The sequence below is a fragment of the Solanum lycopersicum genome, chromosome 7, assembly GCF_036512215.1.
Source record: "Solanum lycopersicum chromosome 7, SLM_r2.1".
NCBI classification, from domain to species: Eukaryota; Viridiplantae; Streptophyta; class Magnoliopsida; order Solanales; family Solanaceae; genus Solanum; species Solanum lycopersicum.
The window spans coordinates 9976117-9995089 of record NC_090806.1 but is presented as its reverse complement, the minus strand read 5'-3'; the positions used below and the strand labels follow the sequence as shown (position 1 = coordinate 9995089).

At 32.3% G+C, this 18973-nt stretch overlaps 2 protein-coding genes and 1 long non-coding RNA gene across 3 annotated transcripts; 2 read left to right on the top strand and 1 right to left on the bottom strand.

Moving 5' to 3' along the window:
- Positions 1–2775: 2775 nt before the first annotated feature.
- Positions 2776–15605, bottom strand: LOC101261722 (alpha-aminoadipic semialdehyde synthase). Its single transcript, XM_004242854.5, has 25 exons — positions 15360–15605; positions 14431–14724; positions 14255–14341; positions 14036–14165; positions 13667–13840; positions 13438–13520; positions 12973–13089; positions 12362–12437; positions 11707–11878; positions 11420–11516; positions 11154–11320; positions 10669–10726; positions 9550–9690; positions 8007–8342; positions 7262–7342; positions 6993–7058; positions 6382–6499; positions 5668–5797; positions 5401–5480; positions 4927–5085; positions 4176–4413; positions 3903–4011; positions 3674–3832; positions 3513–3582; positions 2776–3097 (listed from the first exon to the last, which is right to left on the bottom strand). Exons 2-25 carry the CDS (start codon positions 14677–14679, stop codon positions 3045–3047), a joined length of 3150 nt encoding a protein of 1049 aa, XP_004242902.1. The 5' UTR covers positions 14680–14724; positions 15360–15605; the 3' UTR covers positions 2776–3044.
- A 405-nt stretch (positions 15606–16010) lies between these two features.
- Positions 16011–16691, top strand: LOC138337279 (uncharacterized). Its single transcript, XR_011210863.1, has 2 exons — positions 16011–16281; positions 16361–16691. It is a non-coding gene; the product is annotated as an uncharacterized lncRNA (long non-coding RNA).
- Positions 16692–16819: 128 nt separating this feature from the next.
- Positions 16820–18773, top strand: LOC101256103 (uncharacterized). Its single transcript, XM_004243029.1, has 2 exons — positions 16820–16826; positions 17827–18773. Exons 1-2 carry the CDS (start codon positions 16820–16822, stop codon positions 18771–18773), a joined length of 954 nt encoding a protein of 317 aa, XP_004243077.1.
- The last annotated feature ends 200 nt before the right edge of the window (positions 18774–18973 follow it).

Sequence of the window (18973 nt, the reverse complement as noted above, 5' to 3'; positions counted from 1 at the left end):
TAAGCTTCTAACTTGAATATTAATTTACTATAATATTCCTTGTTATTTTTCAATGAGTTGTAATTTTTTTTGATAAATTGTGACTTTTTTCAAAGGATTGTGATTTTTTGATAAGCTGTAACTTTTTGATGAGTTGTAATTTTTTTCAATAAGTTGTGACTTTTCTAAAAAGTTGACTTTTTCAATAAGATGTGACTTTTCTAAAGAGTTGTGACTTTTTCAAAGTGTTGTGACTTCTCGGAAAGGTCATGATTTTCCAGATAAAACGCAATAAAATATTTGTTCATACTACCCTTTGTTAACTATAAATAGAGGGAGTTCTTCACATTTTTCAACCACAATTTTTTTTAAAACTTCTACTCCTCTTCTTCTTCTTGCATTTTAAATATTTTTTTTGTGATTTATTTTCGTTCATTGAGTTCAAAGTTTAGAGGAATATGAGATACACTATTCTGATGAAGTATGTCGTTCTATCCTAAGAGGGTATAATTCATAACCTCGAGTACTTGAGGAAAATAATATAATTTTGATGATATAATAATTGTTATTTTTCTTAAAATATATAATAGTATGTAATGTTCCCATATATGAAGTTAACATGATGTTAGTCTAAATTTATTTGTTTTTGTTAACAATTTTTCTTGTGATGTAGATATATGCTTATAAATATCTATTTCCCCCCAAAATATAGAGAATTGTTATGATTTGTTTTTGATACTCAAGACAAAAGAATGAGTATATTTATCAATGTTATTATGTGATTTAGACTTTCAGGAAGTTTGCTTCAAAATAATTAGTACTAAATAAACATATTCCTTTTGTTTTACTTATTTACTATTTCTTAATATTTCAGTATTTTAGATGAACAAAGTTCATATGACTTGCAATAACGCATGTTGAAGTTTATATTAGTTTAATTTTTATTATTTATTCAATACCTAATTTATGAGATAAATATTTTTATTTGTGCAAATATATATTTGTATTTCGGTAGGTAATTGTACTTAAATTAAAGTATTTTATATGTCACAAATGTGTTATCAAGTAACGAGATCTTCTAATTTCAAAATATATTATTTTAAAATATTTAGGGTTCTTTTTTTTCTTTTTAAATAAAAAAACTCTATGTGAAAATATGTGAATATATAAAATGTAGTTATTCTCTGCTCATGTTCATATGATATCTAAACATTTTAATGTAGAATACACATGCAAAGCACATCTGGTTATATTACAAGAAAAATACAAAATAAATATTATCTATAAGGTAATATTAGTGAGATAAAACTAATTATATTATTGAACCTCATTAAATTGAAATAAATGTATACATAATTGCATTTAACTAATAAATTTTTCAAAATTCTTCTTTATTGTCTTAAACCCTGTTTCAAGTTAAACTAGGTCTCTTTTTTAAACGGATGGAGTATTATTTTTTGATAAACTTAATATTCAAATCTTCGCTTAAATAAGCAATACTACTTACTATAAAATATTTTTTGAAACTGATAATCATGTGCAACACATGTGTCAAAAAACTAGTATAGTAAAGGGAACAACTTAGAGTTGATTTAATACATAAAAGGGGTGTACAAAATTGAACCGAAAATGGAATCAATTTGCAAATCGAGTCAAATTGAGAGGAAAAAAAGGACTAGTGGTTGATTTGACTTGGCTTGATATACCGACTATATTTGGATTGATTTGGTTTTAACTAAAAAAAAATTTAACCCGACATTTTATATATAATTTTAATTTTTTATTTTATACATAAAAATATTTACTTTGATATAATTTTTAAATATTTCTTATACTTTCATAGTTTTTTTTCTTTTAATATATTATTTCAAGCTTGAAACTTATAATTCTGAATGGTTCATTAAAATAATCCACAGATGTTGGTAATTATAATAAAGATTAAATCAAAATCAAATTAATACTATGCAAAATAAAAATCAATTCAACATTAATAATAACAATAATATTAAATATTTTTGCTTTGATTTTACATTGGTTTAGACAATTCAAATACATAATCTAATTTTAATTTCCTTTATTATTTAGTCATGTAACTAATACTTATTAAACTTATCTTAGCATTATTTATTACTTTTAAATTATGACTTGTAAATTTGAAATATTTATTTTACGTGATTTCATTATTATTTTTTTTTTGTTGGTTATTTTAGTGTCATTACTCATATCATTTTTTGTGTTATATTTCTTAAGATACACCTTAAATAGTTGTATTTTGATAGGACCAAAGAAATATTTGAAATACAAGTAAATTATATCTTTGTATGAATACTTTATCAATAAACTCGAAAATATCAGAAAAAACCCAAGTTTTATTATTTGGTTTATAATTTAAAAATCCGATAAAAATGGTTTGATTTGATATATAAAAAACCCGAACCAACCACTCATGTAAACATAAGTAGTGATATTTCAAATAGAAAAAAGAACACTAATTCACATGTTTTTTAACTGTTAACTCTATTTATTTCGAGTCATAATATAACAACTTTCATAAGGCTTCTTAAGAAATAAAAGGGAAATTCAAATATAATTTTCCTTTGGGTTTTCATTATCCAGTTCTTTTCATCTCATTCAATTTATTGTTTTTTCGTCAAACTAAAGGAGACGTGATTCTGTATTTCAATCAACTTGTCAAAGCAACAACGAAAACAATAAGATGCATAACACTTTTATATATAGACCTTGCATAAAAGGGAATAAGTCATGATAAAATGTTTAAACATCTATAGGAAAAGGTAAAAAGAGAAAGGAATAATATATTATTCACAAATCAGTGTGTAGTCACTCTAAAATGAGAATATTAGCCTACGATAATGAGAGACCTAATTAAAGAAATATACCATGCGCGAAGTGCGGACACTTTACTTAGTTCTTATATTATATACAACTTTATTTTCATTAATTGGATCTCTTTACACCAGTATGATGCCCTTTAGAAAAAAGAACTTTTGATATCAAATTGGTAATACTAGAACCAACTTGTACAAATTACATGTCATTATTGATTATTCAATCTTCTCCAGCAACTCGAAACCATATGCTTCCAAAATATCCAGTGCTGTAAATTTTTAAAAAATAAAGTATAATGTCACTCAACAGTTTTTACAATTACAACCAGAGCTGATAAATGATAAAAATAGGCACAAAATTTCAACTTAAACACACATAGGAGTTCATTTGTTTGCTTGAAAAAAGGTAACTCGGCGCACTAAGCTCTCGCTATGCGCGGGATCCGGGGAAGGGTCGGACCATGAGAGTCTATTGTGTGGAACCTTACCTTGCATTTCTGCAAGAGGCTGTTGTCATAGGTTTTGAACTAGTAACCTCATGGTCAAATGACAACTTCACTAGTTACCCAAGGCCCTCCCTAGTGATACGTGAACGTGAATTATCCATTTCTATGCAAGCAATGCATTATTGGCACATATTTTTTCTCCCTAGAAAAAAATTAGAAACCAAGGGTGCTGAACTACCTGACTCATAGACTTCTGGATCAATAGGCCTTAATACACCATTTGCTTTAATCTTGTTTGCAAGTAATAGCTGAAATTGGCAAAAGCGAGTAAACTATTGATTCATCCATAATACAGAGATGCTTGTGTGAAAATTATGCAAATATTAAATAGAAGAATACCAGAGCTCCGGTGGCTGCTGGAATCCCTACTGTTAGAGCCATGGCCATGGTGGTTTTCCCGCTCTCCGTCCTCCCCATTGCCAAGAGTGTCGATCTATGAGTTTCAGCATGGTCGTCTGGGTAATCTACTACCACTTCATGGTGTAAAAGTACCATATCCTGAGACAAGTGATATTAGTGGTAATCTGGCATGTAATAAGTTGACATAAAAAGTGATTATGAGAACTACCTTCTCTGTTTTGGAGTATGCTAATTTCTCTTCCATGCGCAAACATGTTACTTCAAATGGAGATTTGCAGGATGATGGTATTTCCGTGGGCTCTTGGAATCCCAAAAAGCTATTTGGATATTAAGTAAACTCTTTATCATTCAACCAAAACATGTTTCTTACGAATAACAAACAATACTTAACATTTTATACCAACATATTCGCTTTAAAGAACATACTTGTTCAATGCTTCAAGTAGAACTGATTGACCTTAAATAGTCGTTTTCAACTTACATTATTGTTTTTGCTGTATTGACTGCAGTGTCCTTGTCTGTGCAACGCCCAAGAGCTAATATCCTATTTGTGATGTATTTTTCATCAATTACTGATTCAGGCAACATCTTTCCATCGATCCCAAGAAGTCCAAGCAAAAACGTGCTGTGCGTGGGTCTGATCCCATCCTTAAGAATCAGAGTAGATTCTGTACTGAAGAATCCTATCTTCACAAGTGTCCCCATTATTTGACTAAAACCTGCGGAAAATATCGATTTTTAAGATGTTAACCAAAAATCTGAGTATATGAATACAATTTAGTCTATTACTCCCACAATCCTAAAGAATTTCACACTTGAGTTGTATTCAAAGTTCAATCTTTTTAAGGAGTGAAACAAATAAATAAAACCATCCCACAAGGTTGTCATTTACAAAATATATTCCACATGCTTGACTAAGAAAAAGAAGTAGGTGCTCCCATGTTAGTGGTGTCTTACTGACCTAAATAAATAAATAAATAAAAGCTTTTAGACGATGTAGTGACACAATTGACAAGAATAGTTGACTTGCCAAAACCATAAAACAGATTATTTGGTGTTTCAACTTCTTTTGTACGTTCTATTTTTCTCGTTTTAATGCATTATATGGATATAAGAAATATTTTAAAGCCTTCTTTCTATTGCCATTATTCCCCATCTCATTTGAGCCATTGGTCAGAACTGGAGACTCTTTAACCAAGAGCCTCGTATGAAGCCCAGTAAATGTAACTTGCCTTCATAGCGTAGTGTTCCTCGGAAGATGGTAGATGCTTCTTCTGATATACCATACAAGTCTCCATACACTAAGGAGTTGCGATTTGGTATACACTCTAATGCAAAGGCTGGAAAATCAGGAAGACGAAGCTTTGCAGCTGAATCATAAAGGTTCTGACCTGCATTTAATATATTGTTAGTAAAGCATATATGACAACCACCACCAATGCCAATTGTGCATGAATGGTGGAGATAATTTGTCAGATGCCAGTTGGAAATTTGGAAAGCTAGTATGGATTATCATGGGAGACGAAGCTATTAATTTTGGCTGCGAGAGACCAAAAACATATAATGAGGGCGTAAACTCTTTAAGATTGTCTAGGGATATACAAAGGCAAGTAGAAGTAGATTCTGAAGTTGTTTTAGACTTTTTAAGTACAATATACTTCTTCATGGGATAGAAATCAAAACAGTTCTTATGCTAAACAACTCACCTTCGACATGGATAATTTCCCCTTGATACCTGTAGGCTGCTGGATTCCACCCAGCTCGTATAGCTCCGGCTGGACTCCAACTAGATATTGTTTCAACATAACAATATTAATAATGAGTAGAATGATTGAGATGTGTAATCAAAAGCAGAAGAAATACCCCACAGCTTTTTGCAAATATGTCGTAACAAGAAGCTAACACAATTGAGCTTCTCAATATTGAAAAGGCAATCTGATTGAATCAACATTCAATTGAATTAGTAGGCATACCTGAACTTATAAGCTAATGGATTGTTGGCAGCAGCTGGAGAGGGAAGACCACCACAGTAAGAAACGAAAGACCTGATCTTTCCCTTTGCTGCATGGGCTTCGTTGATCATTTTCATCGCCATCATATGATCTACAATAAAATATGTGCCACTGTTAGCGTATGATTGGTAAAACCATAATTGTCTTCCCACGAAAGATTTAGACTAATAACACTGTACTATCTGCCCCTTGGTATAGAACATTGGATATTTTTGTTGTAAAAGACTATCCAAATTTTAGCATACACCTAGTATATGAGAATTTTTGGTGTAGTAGTTTCTGGAGTTTGATGGGACTTTACGGTATATCTTGGTTAATCTTTCTTTGTTTAGTTTCCGTAAAATCTAACAACCAGAGACGAGTCAAATATTTGATGAAGACCAAAACATGTGCTCATTATTGACAAACTTAAGGGATCATAGCTATTCATGAGTATTGTATGGCACTACTTTTATTTTCTCGAACTTGGAAATGCAGTACCATCTGTATCCATTAACACAGGTTATGCACAATCACATTCAGAGGAAATATCATACCGTGAAGAAGTTTCAAACAAATTCATTGACGGTCTTATTCAAGCTACTTATATACAGGAGAACATTTAACTGAGGTCAACTTTGTCACACACAAAAAAATGGAACTGTAGAACATTTGATTTTGTGAGGTGAAGGTTACCTATTCCTGGGTCCAAGCCCATTTCACCAAGAATAGTAATTCCAGCAGATTTTGCATCTTGGTCTAGCTTTAACATAGAATCATCAACGTAGCTAGCCGTGACGAGATGTTTCTTCAGCTGCATCAGTAGATTTCAAGTTGCACTTTAGTATGAGTAAATCAGAAGTTCATGAGTGTTCTAGAGATATTTTAGTTTATAAATGTTGACATTTTTCCTCAGAAAAAGTTGTAAGGACTGATTTCTTGGCCCATGGTTCGGTACATTTGATTGAATTATGACTCATAAAATTATTCAAGATTCATTTGTTTCAGTAGCACAATCTAGGGCACTTCTTTTTATGTGGCTTATAACCCTGAAAGGTCTATTACATTGTTGTTCACCATCCTCAGGCATCGTCAAAGGGACTTTTGCACCCGTAGACTTCTAACGAAAATTCAAGAACTGATTTACATTTTATCTATCTAGAAATCAAACTGTTCAAGAGGTAGTCAACACTTCTAGCTTTACCATTCATCAGGGCCATCTTTTATTATCCATAGATGATAGGAATCTGTAATTACAAGGAGATGATACCCATAAGAAAGAAAGGAAACGATGGGAAAACAAATACCTCAATGCATGCCTTTGCTATAACACCATGGCAGCTAGGAGGCAGTAAGCTGATGACAACATCAACCTGCTCGATGACAAAACTAACAGCATGAGACAGAGTCACTTATTGACAACATACATAAAATCAAAGAGACCTAGCGCTATGTTAAGTATTAGGGAAGGCTTCACAAAACATAAAATACCCTTGCACTACCACTTCTTGTCTTAAAGGCCATTTTTTTCAAAAAGAAGAATATTTCACCACAATACGCAATCAAAAGGCAATACCTCTGCGATCCAGCTAGAAAGAGACTCGTGACTCGTAATGTCAAGCTGAATTGCTTTTGCATTTGGAATAACTTTAGTAACCTGTACTACTAAAACCCAATTAATAACAGAAAAAAATAAAGCATAGAGGTCTATAAGCGAAAACATAGAGCTCAAACCATAACATGCAAATAGTAGATGAAACTATATTGTCTATAATCAAGATGCAGTAAATGGACAATACAATAGATAATTGATAACAATATCAAATACAGATTGTCACTTCATGCTGTAACATATCCAAATCAAACAAGAAAAGAACAGAAAAACCATAGCCATGGACACAGGGGCAGGAAAAAACATTAACTGCAGAAACAAAGCTGGTAAACGAAGAATCTGGAGAGAAGAATCAAAGAAGACGAGCATATATAATATGATGTGGAAAAAAGACGAGAACATAAGAAGAAATAAATCTTAACAATCCTTTAAAAATATAATATTAGGACAATGAAGACACAAACTTATATGAAGATTTGTTAAAACATACCATCGAACTTCCAATGTACAGAAATAAAATCACAAAAAACAAATAAATCTTACACAATCTCTAAAATAAGATATTAGGACAACGAAGACACAGATTTATATGAAGTTTTGTTAGTGAAAAGACACCATCAAACTTCCAATGTACATAAATGAAATCTCGAGTTCCTTTTTAAATAAGAGTGATCAATGAAGTCACATGAAAATTGATATACATGCATACCTCCTCCGCATCCTTCAAGTACAAAGAACCAACAATCACTTGGACACAATTTTGCTCTTCAAAATCAGCCGTTACAGATGATTTAGGAAATTGCCTAGATGTCGTGCTACCAATTGACGCTAAAAGTTCTGCAGCTGGTCTGCAAACCCGACCAGCACCTAAAATTAAGACCTTCTTTGAATCATACTTCTCATCCATGATTGTTTCTTGGAATTCCCCAACCTTCAAAGATATGTTGTTTTCCTTGTCTTGAGATCCCAAAGAGTTGCTTGAATTAGCAAGGGAAGTTAAAGAATCGACTATTTTATCTAAAACAGATTTATCTTCAGCTCCAACCTGTCCCAAATAATGAAAGCAGAAGGGAAGTAAGAATCATCAAGTTTTGCATCATTTAGAGGTAAATATCATGACTGAAAAAACCACAAAAAACAAGCACCTTAACCAAGAACAGCATGAAAATCACAACTTGAAGTTTTGTTTTGACACTGAAAAATCGAACTGTAGCTTTAGGATTTATCAACAAGAACCTGAAAGTTTTAAAGTGACACCAGAAAGTAATTGGCGTTTTCGTCTTTGTTTTTGGCTACCTTGACAGTCTATAGAAACCCGTGTAATTCTCAGGAGAAATTCATTGCTTTGTTTCTTTCAGACTATCTCGAAAAAGAGACGAGACATCAGAAGATTGAACTCTCTTATGCCAAAGCTAAGAAGCTCTATTCTGTTAAAATATTTCCGGCTATGAAAAGCAAAAAACGCCAGTAGGTAACAGAAGCATGAAAATGACGAGAAGTTCACACAATTTTTATGATCAAAGAAAAAGTAGTTATGTAGCTTAATTGTATTCATTTGTGAGAACACTTCTCCAACAAATAGAACAACTATAGCCTGAAGATAAAAGTACGATAAAAGGCCAGAGCACTAGGAAGTGAAACTGCAGCACTGCTAAAATATGGGAATATGACATGTTCATGAGAGAAGTATAGTAACAACTATTATGTTTTGGGGGTTTTGGAATACTAACATCTTGAAGACTATGTAATGTCTGTTTCTTGTTCGTGTTTGGTGCATTTGGATAGAGCATGATGCAAGAATATGCATATCCCTCCAGCATATGTAGTGAGACAGAATAGCTGCCACAAATTTTTTAGTGGTGTATGATTGCAGGGTTGTTTTTCAGTAAATAGCTCTATTGGATCTTCAAAGAGACAACAAAAACAACAACAACATACCTAGTGAAATCCCTCAAGTGGGGTGTGGGAATTAGGGTAGTATGTATGCAGACCTTACCACTACCTCATGAATTTAGAGAGGTTTCCGAATCTTCAAAAATAATGAACAAAATTTTTACAAGTTTCGAAAATATAAAACATGGACCAACACTTTCAAGTAAGTTTGTAGATTCCACAAATTTCTCATGTTAGGCAATGAATTTTCATTTTAACTCTCTTTGATCTAAGTATTCATCTAATAAAACAACTGCATTTATATGTTTGATAAACATTCCTTCTCTTTCAAGGTAAAACAAGGTTAGAAATAAAGTAACCTCCAATTCTGAGTATGACGAATCAGTTGTGATTTGACCAACTTGGCACTTCACCAAGTGGAAGGAGCCACCTGCTGCTTCAATAATATCCAACGCCTCGTTTATGAGAAATTTATCAAACAAATGACCACTTAGAGATACCTGTCAATTTCAGATCATGGAGTACAAGCATAAGACAATAAGATCATCAAAGAAGTAAGAAAATTATATATTTCATTCTTAACTCAGCAGTGAGTAGAAACAACTAGCTGCACTTACTAATTAAAGAAGTAAATAGGATAAGAAAACCCCTATTAAAATTTTCAATTACCTAACAATCACAACAATATAGACAAAATCTAGCCTCATCCAATGTGGACAATTAGGTATATGTCAAAATCAACCTCAACATATTCAATCCACTTATCTATTTAATTATACTAATTCTAAAGTGAATCTTTACATGTCCTTTTCGTCATTTGAGCCTCAAGCACTTTTGGAAAAATTGCTTCTATATTATACTCCCTCTGTCCACTATTGTTTGTCAGGATAAGATCATGCACAACCGTTAAGAAAAATTTAATATAAGGTGCAATTTGACTAATATAACCTATTCTCAATCATTATTAAAATGGTTTGTACTTTTTGAGAAGTGTAAAATCAATTTTTTTTCACATTAAAGTAGTCTTGTAACTTTAAAATGACTACTTTTTGAAACCAATAGTTATGTAATAAGTAAGGGCAAAATTGGAAAAAAGTGACTAATTGTTTCTTGATTGTTTAAATTGACAATTAATTTTGGACAGCCAAACAATAGTTGACAGAGGGAGTACTTACGAAAGTGCTTCTTAAATGATTTGGCCAAACACAGATTGCAACTATCTGAAAGTTCTTCCTCGAAAACTCCATTTTGCCAAAAAAATACTTTTCAAGATAAGCAAATTGTGGAAGTTGGGCCAATAGTCTAACTTACTACATGAAAAACAAGTTTTAGACAGTGGTTGCCTGTTTTGAGATCACACCTTTTTCTTAGCCTTCTTCAAACCCATTTCTGTATCAGATTAATATAACTAATCCAAATTGTATATCCATATGCTCAATTAACAACAATAATAAAATAAAGAACACATCGGAATTTACCAATACGGTGTACTTCCTCCCGTTCCCATTGGAATTTGAAAGAACTATTGAAGGGTCACTGCCAGTCAAAGGATAACAGAACATCATTACTTCATATTAGAAAATACAAGCTAGTACTTCATATCAGCTCCAGAAATATTATTTCAACGGGTATGTTATATGCTTTTCAGAACTTATGGACATCAACGCATATTAAAAGTTTAATATTATTTCATTTGTGCAACGATAAACAAGTTAAGAACGGATGGTGGTAACATAAGAGACAGTTATTTATCATAGATATGAAATGGATTTTTTAGTCATTTCACTCTAGTTGAGGATTTGACCTATGCACAAGAAAATAACTGGTTGAGGAATACAGTATATCAAGACCAGAAAATACCTATTGCTGACGACAATTCAACACGTGAATTATCCAGTGGTTCCTAAAAGAGTGGAGATAAGAAGCACAATAAAAAAGAATAAAGTTACGATGAATGACTTACTCTAGATCAGATTTCCGCATTCGAGGTATGTATTCATACAACTGAGTAAGACCTCCATAATGGGCTATGCAAGCTCTCTTCAAGTGTGCAGGTAACTCTTCAAGATTTCTAAAGGAAGCTAAGCTTACAATAAAGTGGGACAGAATATCTCCGAAATGTTGGGATGCCTATTACATCAAAGAATAGCATAGGTACAGATATCATAAACTCATAGATATAAAGACAAATCGATAACTATAGTTGGTAGCGCTTGATGTTGAGATTACCTCTTTCGCAAACTCAGTGGGAAGAATATCTACAGCTGAACACATCACACCTTTACCTTCTAGGTCATAATGATACGAATCGTTGAAAGGTTCATACCTAGAATCCATGTTCAACAAATTGTAATGACCTTAGATGCATCATTGTAAATTAAATTGGAAATGAACATAAAATGCTGAGTAAAAGAAATATTTCCAAGTAAAGTGAGAAGCAGTATATAAAGTATTATTCGAAACGGAAGTAGCATACTGAAAGATACTATAGAATCTTCATAACAAGCTAAAAGTACCTGAAGAAAGGTGAGTCTATTGATGTGGTTTGGTTGATGAACTCAATTGACCCTCCCACGTCACAAGTTATGTCACAGATTCCAACAAGTGGGCATCCATTTTTCATAAGGTCTTGAATCTGTTTAGTAGTTAACAACCTAGGAAACCTTCTCTCCCAGTACATACAATTTACTGGAAGAAGCAGGGAGGATTACCAAACACGCATTTTCACAAAATGCTTGAAAACACTATAAAAAGAAAAAACTTGAAAGATTTCGTGTACTAGGTACAGTAGAATTGGTGTAACAAAGTTAAATTACATAAGAATGTCAAAATAAGAAAAAATGACAAAACTGCTAAATGATTGCTGATTCAGTTACTTGCATAAGAATGTCAAAATCGTAAGTTTTATATATGAAAATTTTCTTTTAGTAACACTATTACGGAACTCATAAAATGATGAAGAAAACACTAGGTTTCCATATTATACAAAGTTCTAGGTGATGAGTCTTACAATCAAGCATTGAAAGCTTTGATTCACTAATGAAAACAACTGCATGCTCATGATGTATCTAGTGTAGTCAGAGCAAGCAGGAAATACGTAAAACTAGATACTGAATTAGATTTCCTAAAGATGATTAGAAAATGAACACGAAATGCCTGATCATCACTGACCTATGACAGATGCATAAGGAGCTATTTTCTCATGGAAAGCAGGTTTGTATTGCTCTGGATGTGTGTAGTAATCAGCCTGAACGAATGATAAGTATTCTGTTAGCCTAATGCATAAGATAACATCATGACAGGCAAAGAACTTGAATGCTTTCATTTTCAATGATGTTAAATATAAAGGTATCAAATACAATGTGCACGAACTTAAAACTTAGTTCTCGTCCTTCCCATGTTTAGAACTATAAAGACCATAAAACTACCAAATCTAAAGAAGGAAAGACTCCTTGCTATCTTTATTCAAGTTAGTGAGAACAGATACTTTTTTAAGGTTCCAACAGACGGAGAAATACCCATCACTTAGGCTATTGGGGACATTTAACTAGCTTTTTCCTCAAAAGAATATAATGAAGATACATTTCATCATTTAAGCAGATTTTAGCCACATATCTGCAACTCTATTTTTCTAAGAATTTCATTACCTCCTATGCGAGAAGGACCTAAAATGTATCCAATGCTTATTTTAATAACACAAGGAAATAAAGTGCACATTCTATTAATTTTAGAAAATGAAAATTATAAAGAAGACAATCATACTTAAACACTATAGTATGTACCTTATTGAAAGATTTTGAAGGTTTTAAATGTTCCACCATGTCTTGGCAGGTTGCTACACAACCATACACTTGAAAGATTCTCTTTGATGGTTGCTTCGATTGAGTAAGATCCCTGGCCTACACATGGAAAGTGAAGATTTGACATGTGGCATGAAGAATCTTGGAGATCATAGGCGTTTGAGTATCTTGTTGATCAAAAAATTGGTAAGATGAACAAAATCTCAAATGTCACACTAGATAGAATTTACAAGCTCTAGAACAGCTAGTAAAACAGTTTCTCCAAGTGAACAGAAATTAAGGGTGTCAATGGGCCAGGCCGGGACCAGGCCGGGACCAGGCCGGTCCACCAAAAGATCAACTCGGCCGGACTCATGTGAAGTAAAGTGGGAAAATCAAAGAGAAAAAACTCAATCAAGTAAAGCAAATATCGTTTACATTGTCTTAAATAAGTATGATCAATCTTACCATCTCATGTAGCTCTGGAAGTTTTCTTGGATCCACAAATGTATGAGGAAGAAGCTTAAAAATTTCTTGTGCACCACGAGACACTACAAAGGATATCAAGATTTACCCAAAATTTTATTGTGAAAAGAGTAGATCAAGGAATAGGCGAATAGAATATGTCTTGAATAGAAGCTGAACTAAACATGTCAATAAACTGAAGTTAGTGAGCCTAAGTTACTATCAACAGTACCATTTCCAGAACCAGTGAAAACAAATACAAGTGGACAGATTCCCGATGGAAGTCCCATAGTTGCTATCTCTTCACCAACAGAAATCACTGCAGCCTTAGCCGCAGCCAATGAAGAGTACATGTAAGATGAGCCGAGTGAGAGAAAAGGTGTTGAGTAGCCATGATTGAGATACCCTGATATGCACATCCTTAAATTAAGTATTAGTAAAAACACCAAAACTAAAGAAGAAGAAAAGAACATACACACACACACATTACTGGAGTCCACAACTAAGATAAACAGCAGGGTCTATGTTAATGCAAAATCCAACAAGAAACTATACAAAAAATTCAATAAATCATCTTTCAAGTTACAAACAAAATGCTTACAGAGTCCCAATCCACGTAGAAAATCAATCATTCCAGCTCTACCAGCAAATTTACCAAATGCAAGTAACCTCTTTCCAGTGTCTTCAACTATAAGCTCATAGTCGAACAGAGATGCCCTTTCAGCTAAGATCTAAATATCCATAGAAAATGTTAATGTTCGAGAAAAAAATTACCACGCCTGTTCAGTAAATATTGCTGACTTGAATTAGAGCTACATACCTTATCCAACAAAGGCATATTTTCCTTTTGTGCCTTGTGAGTATGGGAGAAGAAGGCATAGGCCCTATCAGGAAGAATCATCTCCAACTGCAATTCAGGTTAAACAATTATCACCTCAAGAAGAAAAACTCAAGAAGTCAATCAAAATTTTCATTTTTTTGAAAACAATTTAGCACCTTGGGTTGTTTGATACCCAAGATGAGACCACATTGCGACAAGTCCTCCGATATCTTACATCCAACATCTTCATAGAGAGCATCATGATGAACGCGCTTCGTAGATGGCTGCACAATGATACGTGACACCCCGGTCTTACCCCTGCCACCATGCAGCAGTCTAGCACAGTGTGAAGGAGTCAGCGGAGCCCGTCTTTCCCACTTGTTGGTTGCCTCTGAGAGTATACCAACCACTCCATTTCCAAACATTATCAAAGGCCAAGTAGTTCTTGATCAAATTTTGGCAAAATTATTCTTGGAGACAAAACAAAGACACAATGAAGATATTAGCAACAACATCAACATACGCAGTGTAGTGTCCTACATCTTCGGGTCTAGGGAGGATGGATCACACCCAGACCCTACCCCTATCAAAGGTAGAGAGATTATTTCTGATAAACCATCGAAAGAAAAAACAAATCAAAGCAATCTAGGAAACGAAGCAACGGATATAAAAGCATAACAAAGCATGTTGAACAACAACAACAACAACAAAATAATACGATATAATCAAAGTGCAAGAAACAACAAATGGTAACAAAAATGGAACGACAAGAAACTATAAAATAACTAGACAATGCTCTACTAGTTGCTAACATACTACCCCTAATATATATCCACCACAAGCTACTACGTAAGGTCATATCCTCACTAAGCTAAAATTACGCAATAAAAGAATTAGAACAAAATAAATTTTCAAATAATCACAAAACAACAATTCCAACTAATCTCCTTTAAGCTATTTCATTTCAGTACTCTCAGAACAAAAACCTAACTAGAAATCAAATGAGAATAAATTTTTGACAGGATCACATAGAATTAATTAAAATAACCAATTTCACCATATTTACTAACAAGAAAAACAGCAAAAAAAAAAAAAAACTTTTTACCTGACTTGTCAAGCAATTGTACTAAATTTTGTTTTTTTGACCTCTGTTTGAACTCTATAATGTGGAGTATGAAAATTGTAATGGTGATCAGAACAATAAATCAAGTGCATTTATCATAGTGTATTTTATATCCAAAATAAGTAAGTAGTTGATTAAATTGGTTCAACTTTTAATAATTTTAAAGAGTAGAGATGGAGACTAGGAAGTGACGTGTCGTTATTATCGAAAATTAGTTTTTAGTTTTACAGTGGAAAAAATGGATACGTCTTTAAACGTAACCAGCCAAATGTTTACGTGTCATTCACGTTCATTTGACCTTTTTCTAATTGTACGTGAACTCAACTCGACTACACCAGAAAAAGATGAATTGTATTAATTTTTTTGGGTGAAATAAATTTCTAATATATATATATAAATTGCGAAAATGTTAAAAATAGCTTTCAATTTTGTTTTATTACTCTCTTCATGGAATATTATTTGTCATGGTTTTTATTGTTAGATTCAAACTCTAAAACGTTGACTAACATTTTAAAATGTATTTTTTTATCATATTGATAATATCTTTAATTTTATATCTATGGTTACTAATTTCACTATACATACCATTCATTTGCGGGAAAACCCCAAATTAATTTAAATTGCCCAGTTTAATTAAAATAACCCGATTATCTTCATGATGTGATATGGTTAACTTCTTGATTATCCCTGAAAGTCCAAATTATGCTCCTGTTATGTTGAGGATCCACATACATTTATCGATTTTTTCGTATCAAATGATTATTCGCAAGTCTCGGTCGTTTTATTAAGAAGTTCTTTATTTTTTTTTATCTAGATTGAAAAATTACATTATCATTGTTCTTCAATTTACTTCTTTTGTAGGAAACTGTTGATGAGATCATGTGCATTCTACTCTAAATTCGAGGTCAGTGCTTTTAAAGATAGGAGAAGATAAGAGAAATACGAATAACAAGTAGTTCTGATGATTTGGACAGTGAATACAGAGCTAATTGGTAAATCCGAATCGGAGCTGGAAGATGAGCACGAAGAAGCTGAGCTCGACCCACCGAAATTCTTCACCTCAACGACGACCATCTATAATTAGATTAGCTACTGCATTATAAGAGGGGATTTGAAAATTATTTAGCCCTAAAGAATGTTCTATTGAGAATGGGCAAGGGAAATTTGGTCATGAGATTAAAGGGGTCGGGGCATTGGGTTAAAATTAAGAAATGAGTTTTTTCTAATTTTTTTTTTGTTGGATAATTTGGATAAATTTGGATCAAATGAAGAGTATATATGATGAAATAAGTAATGATAATGGTAAAACTAACTTCATTTTGACAGCAAAAACATAGTAAACCTATTAAACAAAGTTTCAGAGATATTTTTATTTTTTCCTTTATAAAATTTCATATCAGTTTTATACTCTGAGAGGAGAGTTTGCAATACGGTTAAGCCAAATGGCAAGTCAATGAAATATTAATGTTACTTGATAATTTAAATTGCTATGAAAAATTGAATTAAAAGAATAAAAGTATTCAAATTTGGAAATATATTAGATTTTTTTTAAATTTTAGATTAGAATTAGAAACCAATAGGTAGAAATATCCTAAATGAACTATTGTTGTTTCATAAACTTGTCATTTCAGATATTGTAAAATAAATTTAAATACATTTAATTTTAATATTAAATTGAAAGAGATAAATATTATTATTATTATTATTATTATTAATAATAATAATAATAATAATAAATAAATAAATAAATAACAATAATAATAATAATAATAATAATAAAGAAAATAGAAAAGCAAACAAAAGAAAGAATGAAAAGAGGAAAAATGAGGAATAAGAGATAACGTGGGGGTTGGGGGAGTGGAGATCTTATTGCTTCAAATATTTCTCTCAATTTATTATATATACAACTTATAAAAAGGATATTATTACATAATTTTTTTTGATAATAACGATAATAATAATAATAATATAATAATAATAATAATAATAATAATTGTTATTATTTATTAATGTAATATTTTTTATTCTGATTTGTTCATTTGATTATTATTGTAAATCCATTGTATAGTATATTTGGACGATCCATTAGAGTTATCCAACAATTAATTGGATTCAAGTACTAGTGTTTCCAATGTGATAAGATTTCAAGGTGATATGAACCTTGATGATAACTATATATAATTTCAAGGTGACCTTTGACTATGATATCTCAACACTATAAATAGAGATATCATTCACCATTGTATGATACATTTGAATAAGAAAAAATTTCCCCTCTATCTTATATTTGTTGTCTTTTTCTTCTTATATTTTGAGCTTTCTTTACAAAACGTTATCAGCACGAAGTTGCTACTTGCAAAGGTATTATATAAATATTTTTATTTGATTCACATATTCTCTCATAATTTCATTATATCGAATTTATCCAAACTTGAGTTTGTGGCATTAGATATTTCTGGAAAGAATTATCTTTCATGGGTACTCGATGCTGAGATTCACTTGGCTGCTAAAGGTCTTGATGCCACTATTACTCAGGGAAATGAAGCATCGAGTCAAGATAAGGCGAATGCTATGATTTTCCTTCGTCATCATCTTGATGAGGGCCTGAAGATTAAATATCTGACGGTAAAAGATCTACTTGAATTGTGGACTGATTTAAAGGGGAGATATGGCCACCTAAAGGCAACACTGTTGCCAAGAGCTCGTTATGAGTGGATGCATTTACGATTTCAAGATTTTAAGAACGTAATTGCATACAACTCTATTGTATTCAGGATAACCTCCCAGTTAAAATTATGTGGGGAGACTATAAAAGATGAGGACATGTTGGTAAAGACACTTGCTACTTTCCATGCCTCAAATGTGATATTGCAGCAGCAATATCGTGAAAAGGGTTTTCAGAAATATTCTGAACTAATCTCATGTCTTTTGGTGGCTGAGCAACATAATGCTCTTTTAATGAAAAATCATGAAGCTCGTCCCACTGGAGCTGCTCCATTACCGGAGGCAAATGTGGTGGAAGCACGTGATCAATCTGAAGTAAAAAGAGATGATCATCGGGGCTATAATAATGCACGGGGACGTGACAAAGATAAAAGACGATACACTAATCGTCAAGGTGGTGGTCATAATAAAAGGGAGAACAACATGAGTTCTCAAAATAACCCCTATAAAAGTAATTGTCATCGTTGTGGCATGAAAGGCCATTGGAAGAATGAATGTCGCACACAAGAGCATTTTACAAGGCTCTATGAAAATTCTTTTAAAAAGAAAGGAAATAAAAGTGGTGCTTCCTCTTTCAATGCTCGAGCTGAGTCACATATGACTCTTAAAGTGATGATAAGCCGGGAACATCTCAGAAATATATTAAGGATATTGAAGCAAATTTGGCTTTAAAGGATGATGTTTTTGATGGCCTTGGTGACATTACTCATATGGAAGTTGATGACTTCTTTGGAGATCGAAACTGATGTTTGATCTTTTAGCTGGGGAATGAAGTCTGTTAATATTTCATAATATTTTACTTATGTGTTTTTAATTATTATGTTATTCATGATGAAGTATTTAAATTTTTGTTGTTAATTTTGTTTCTTCCT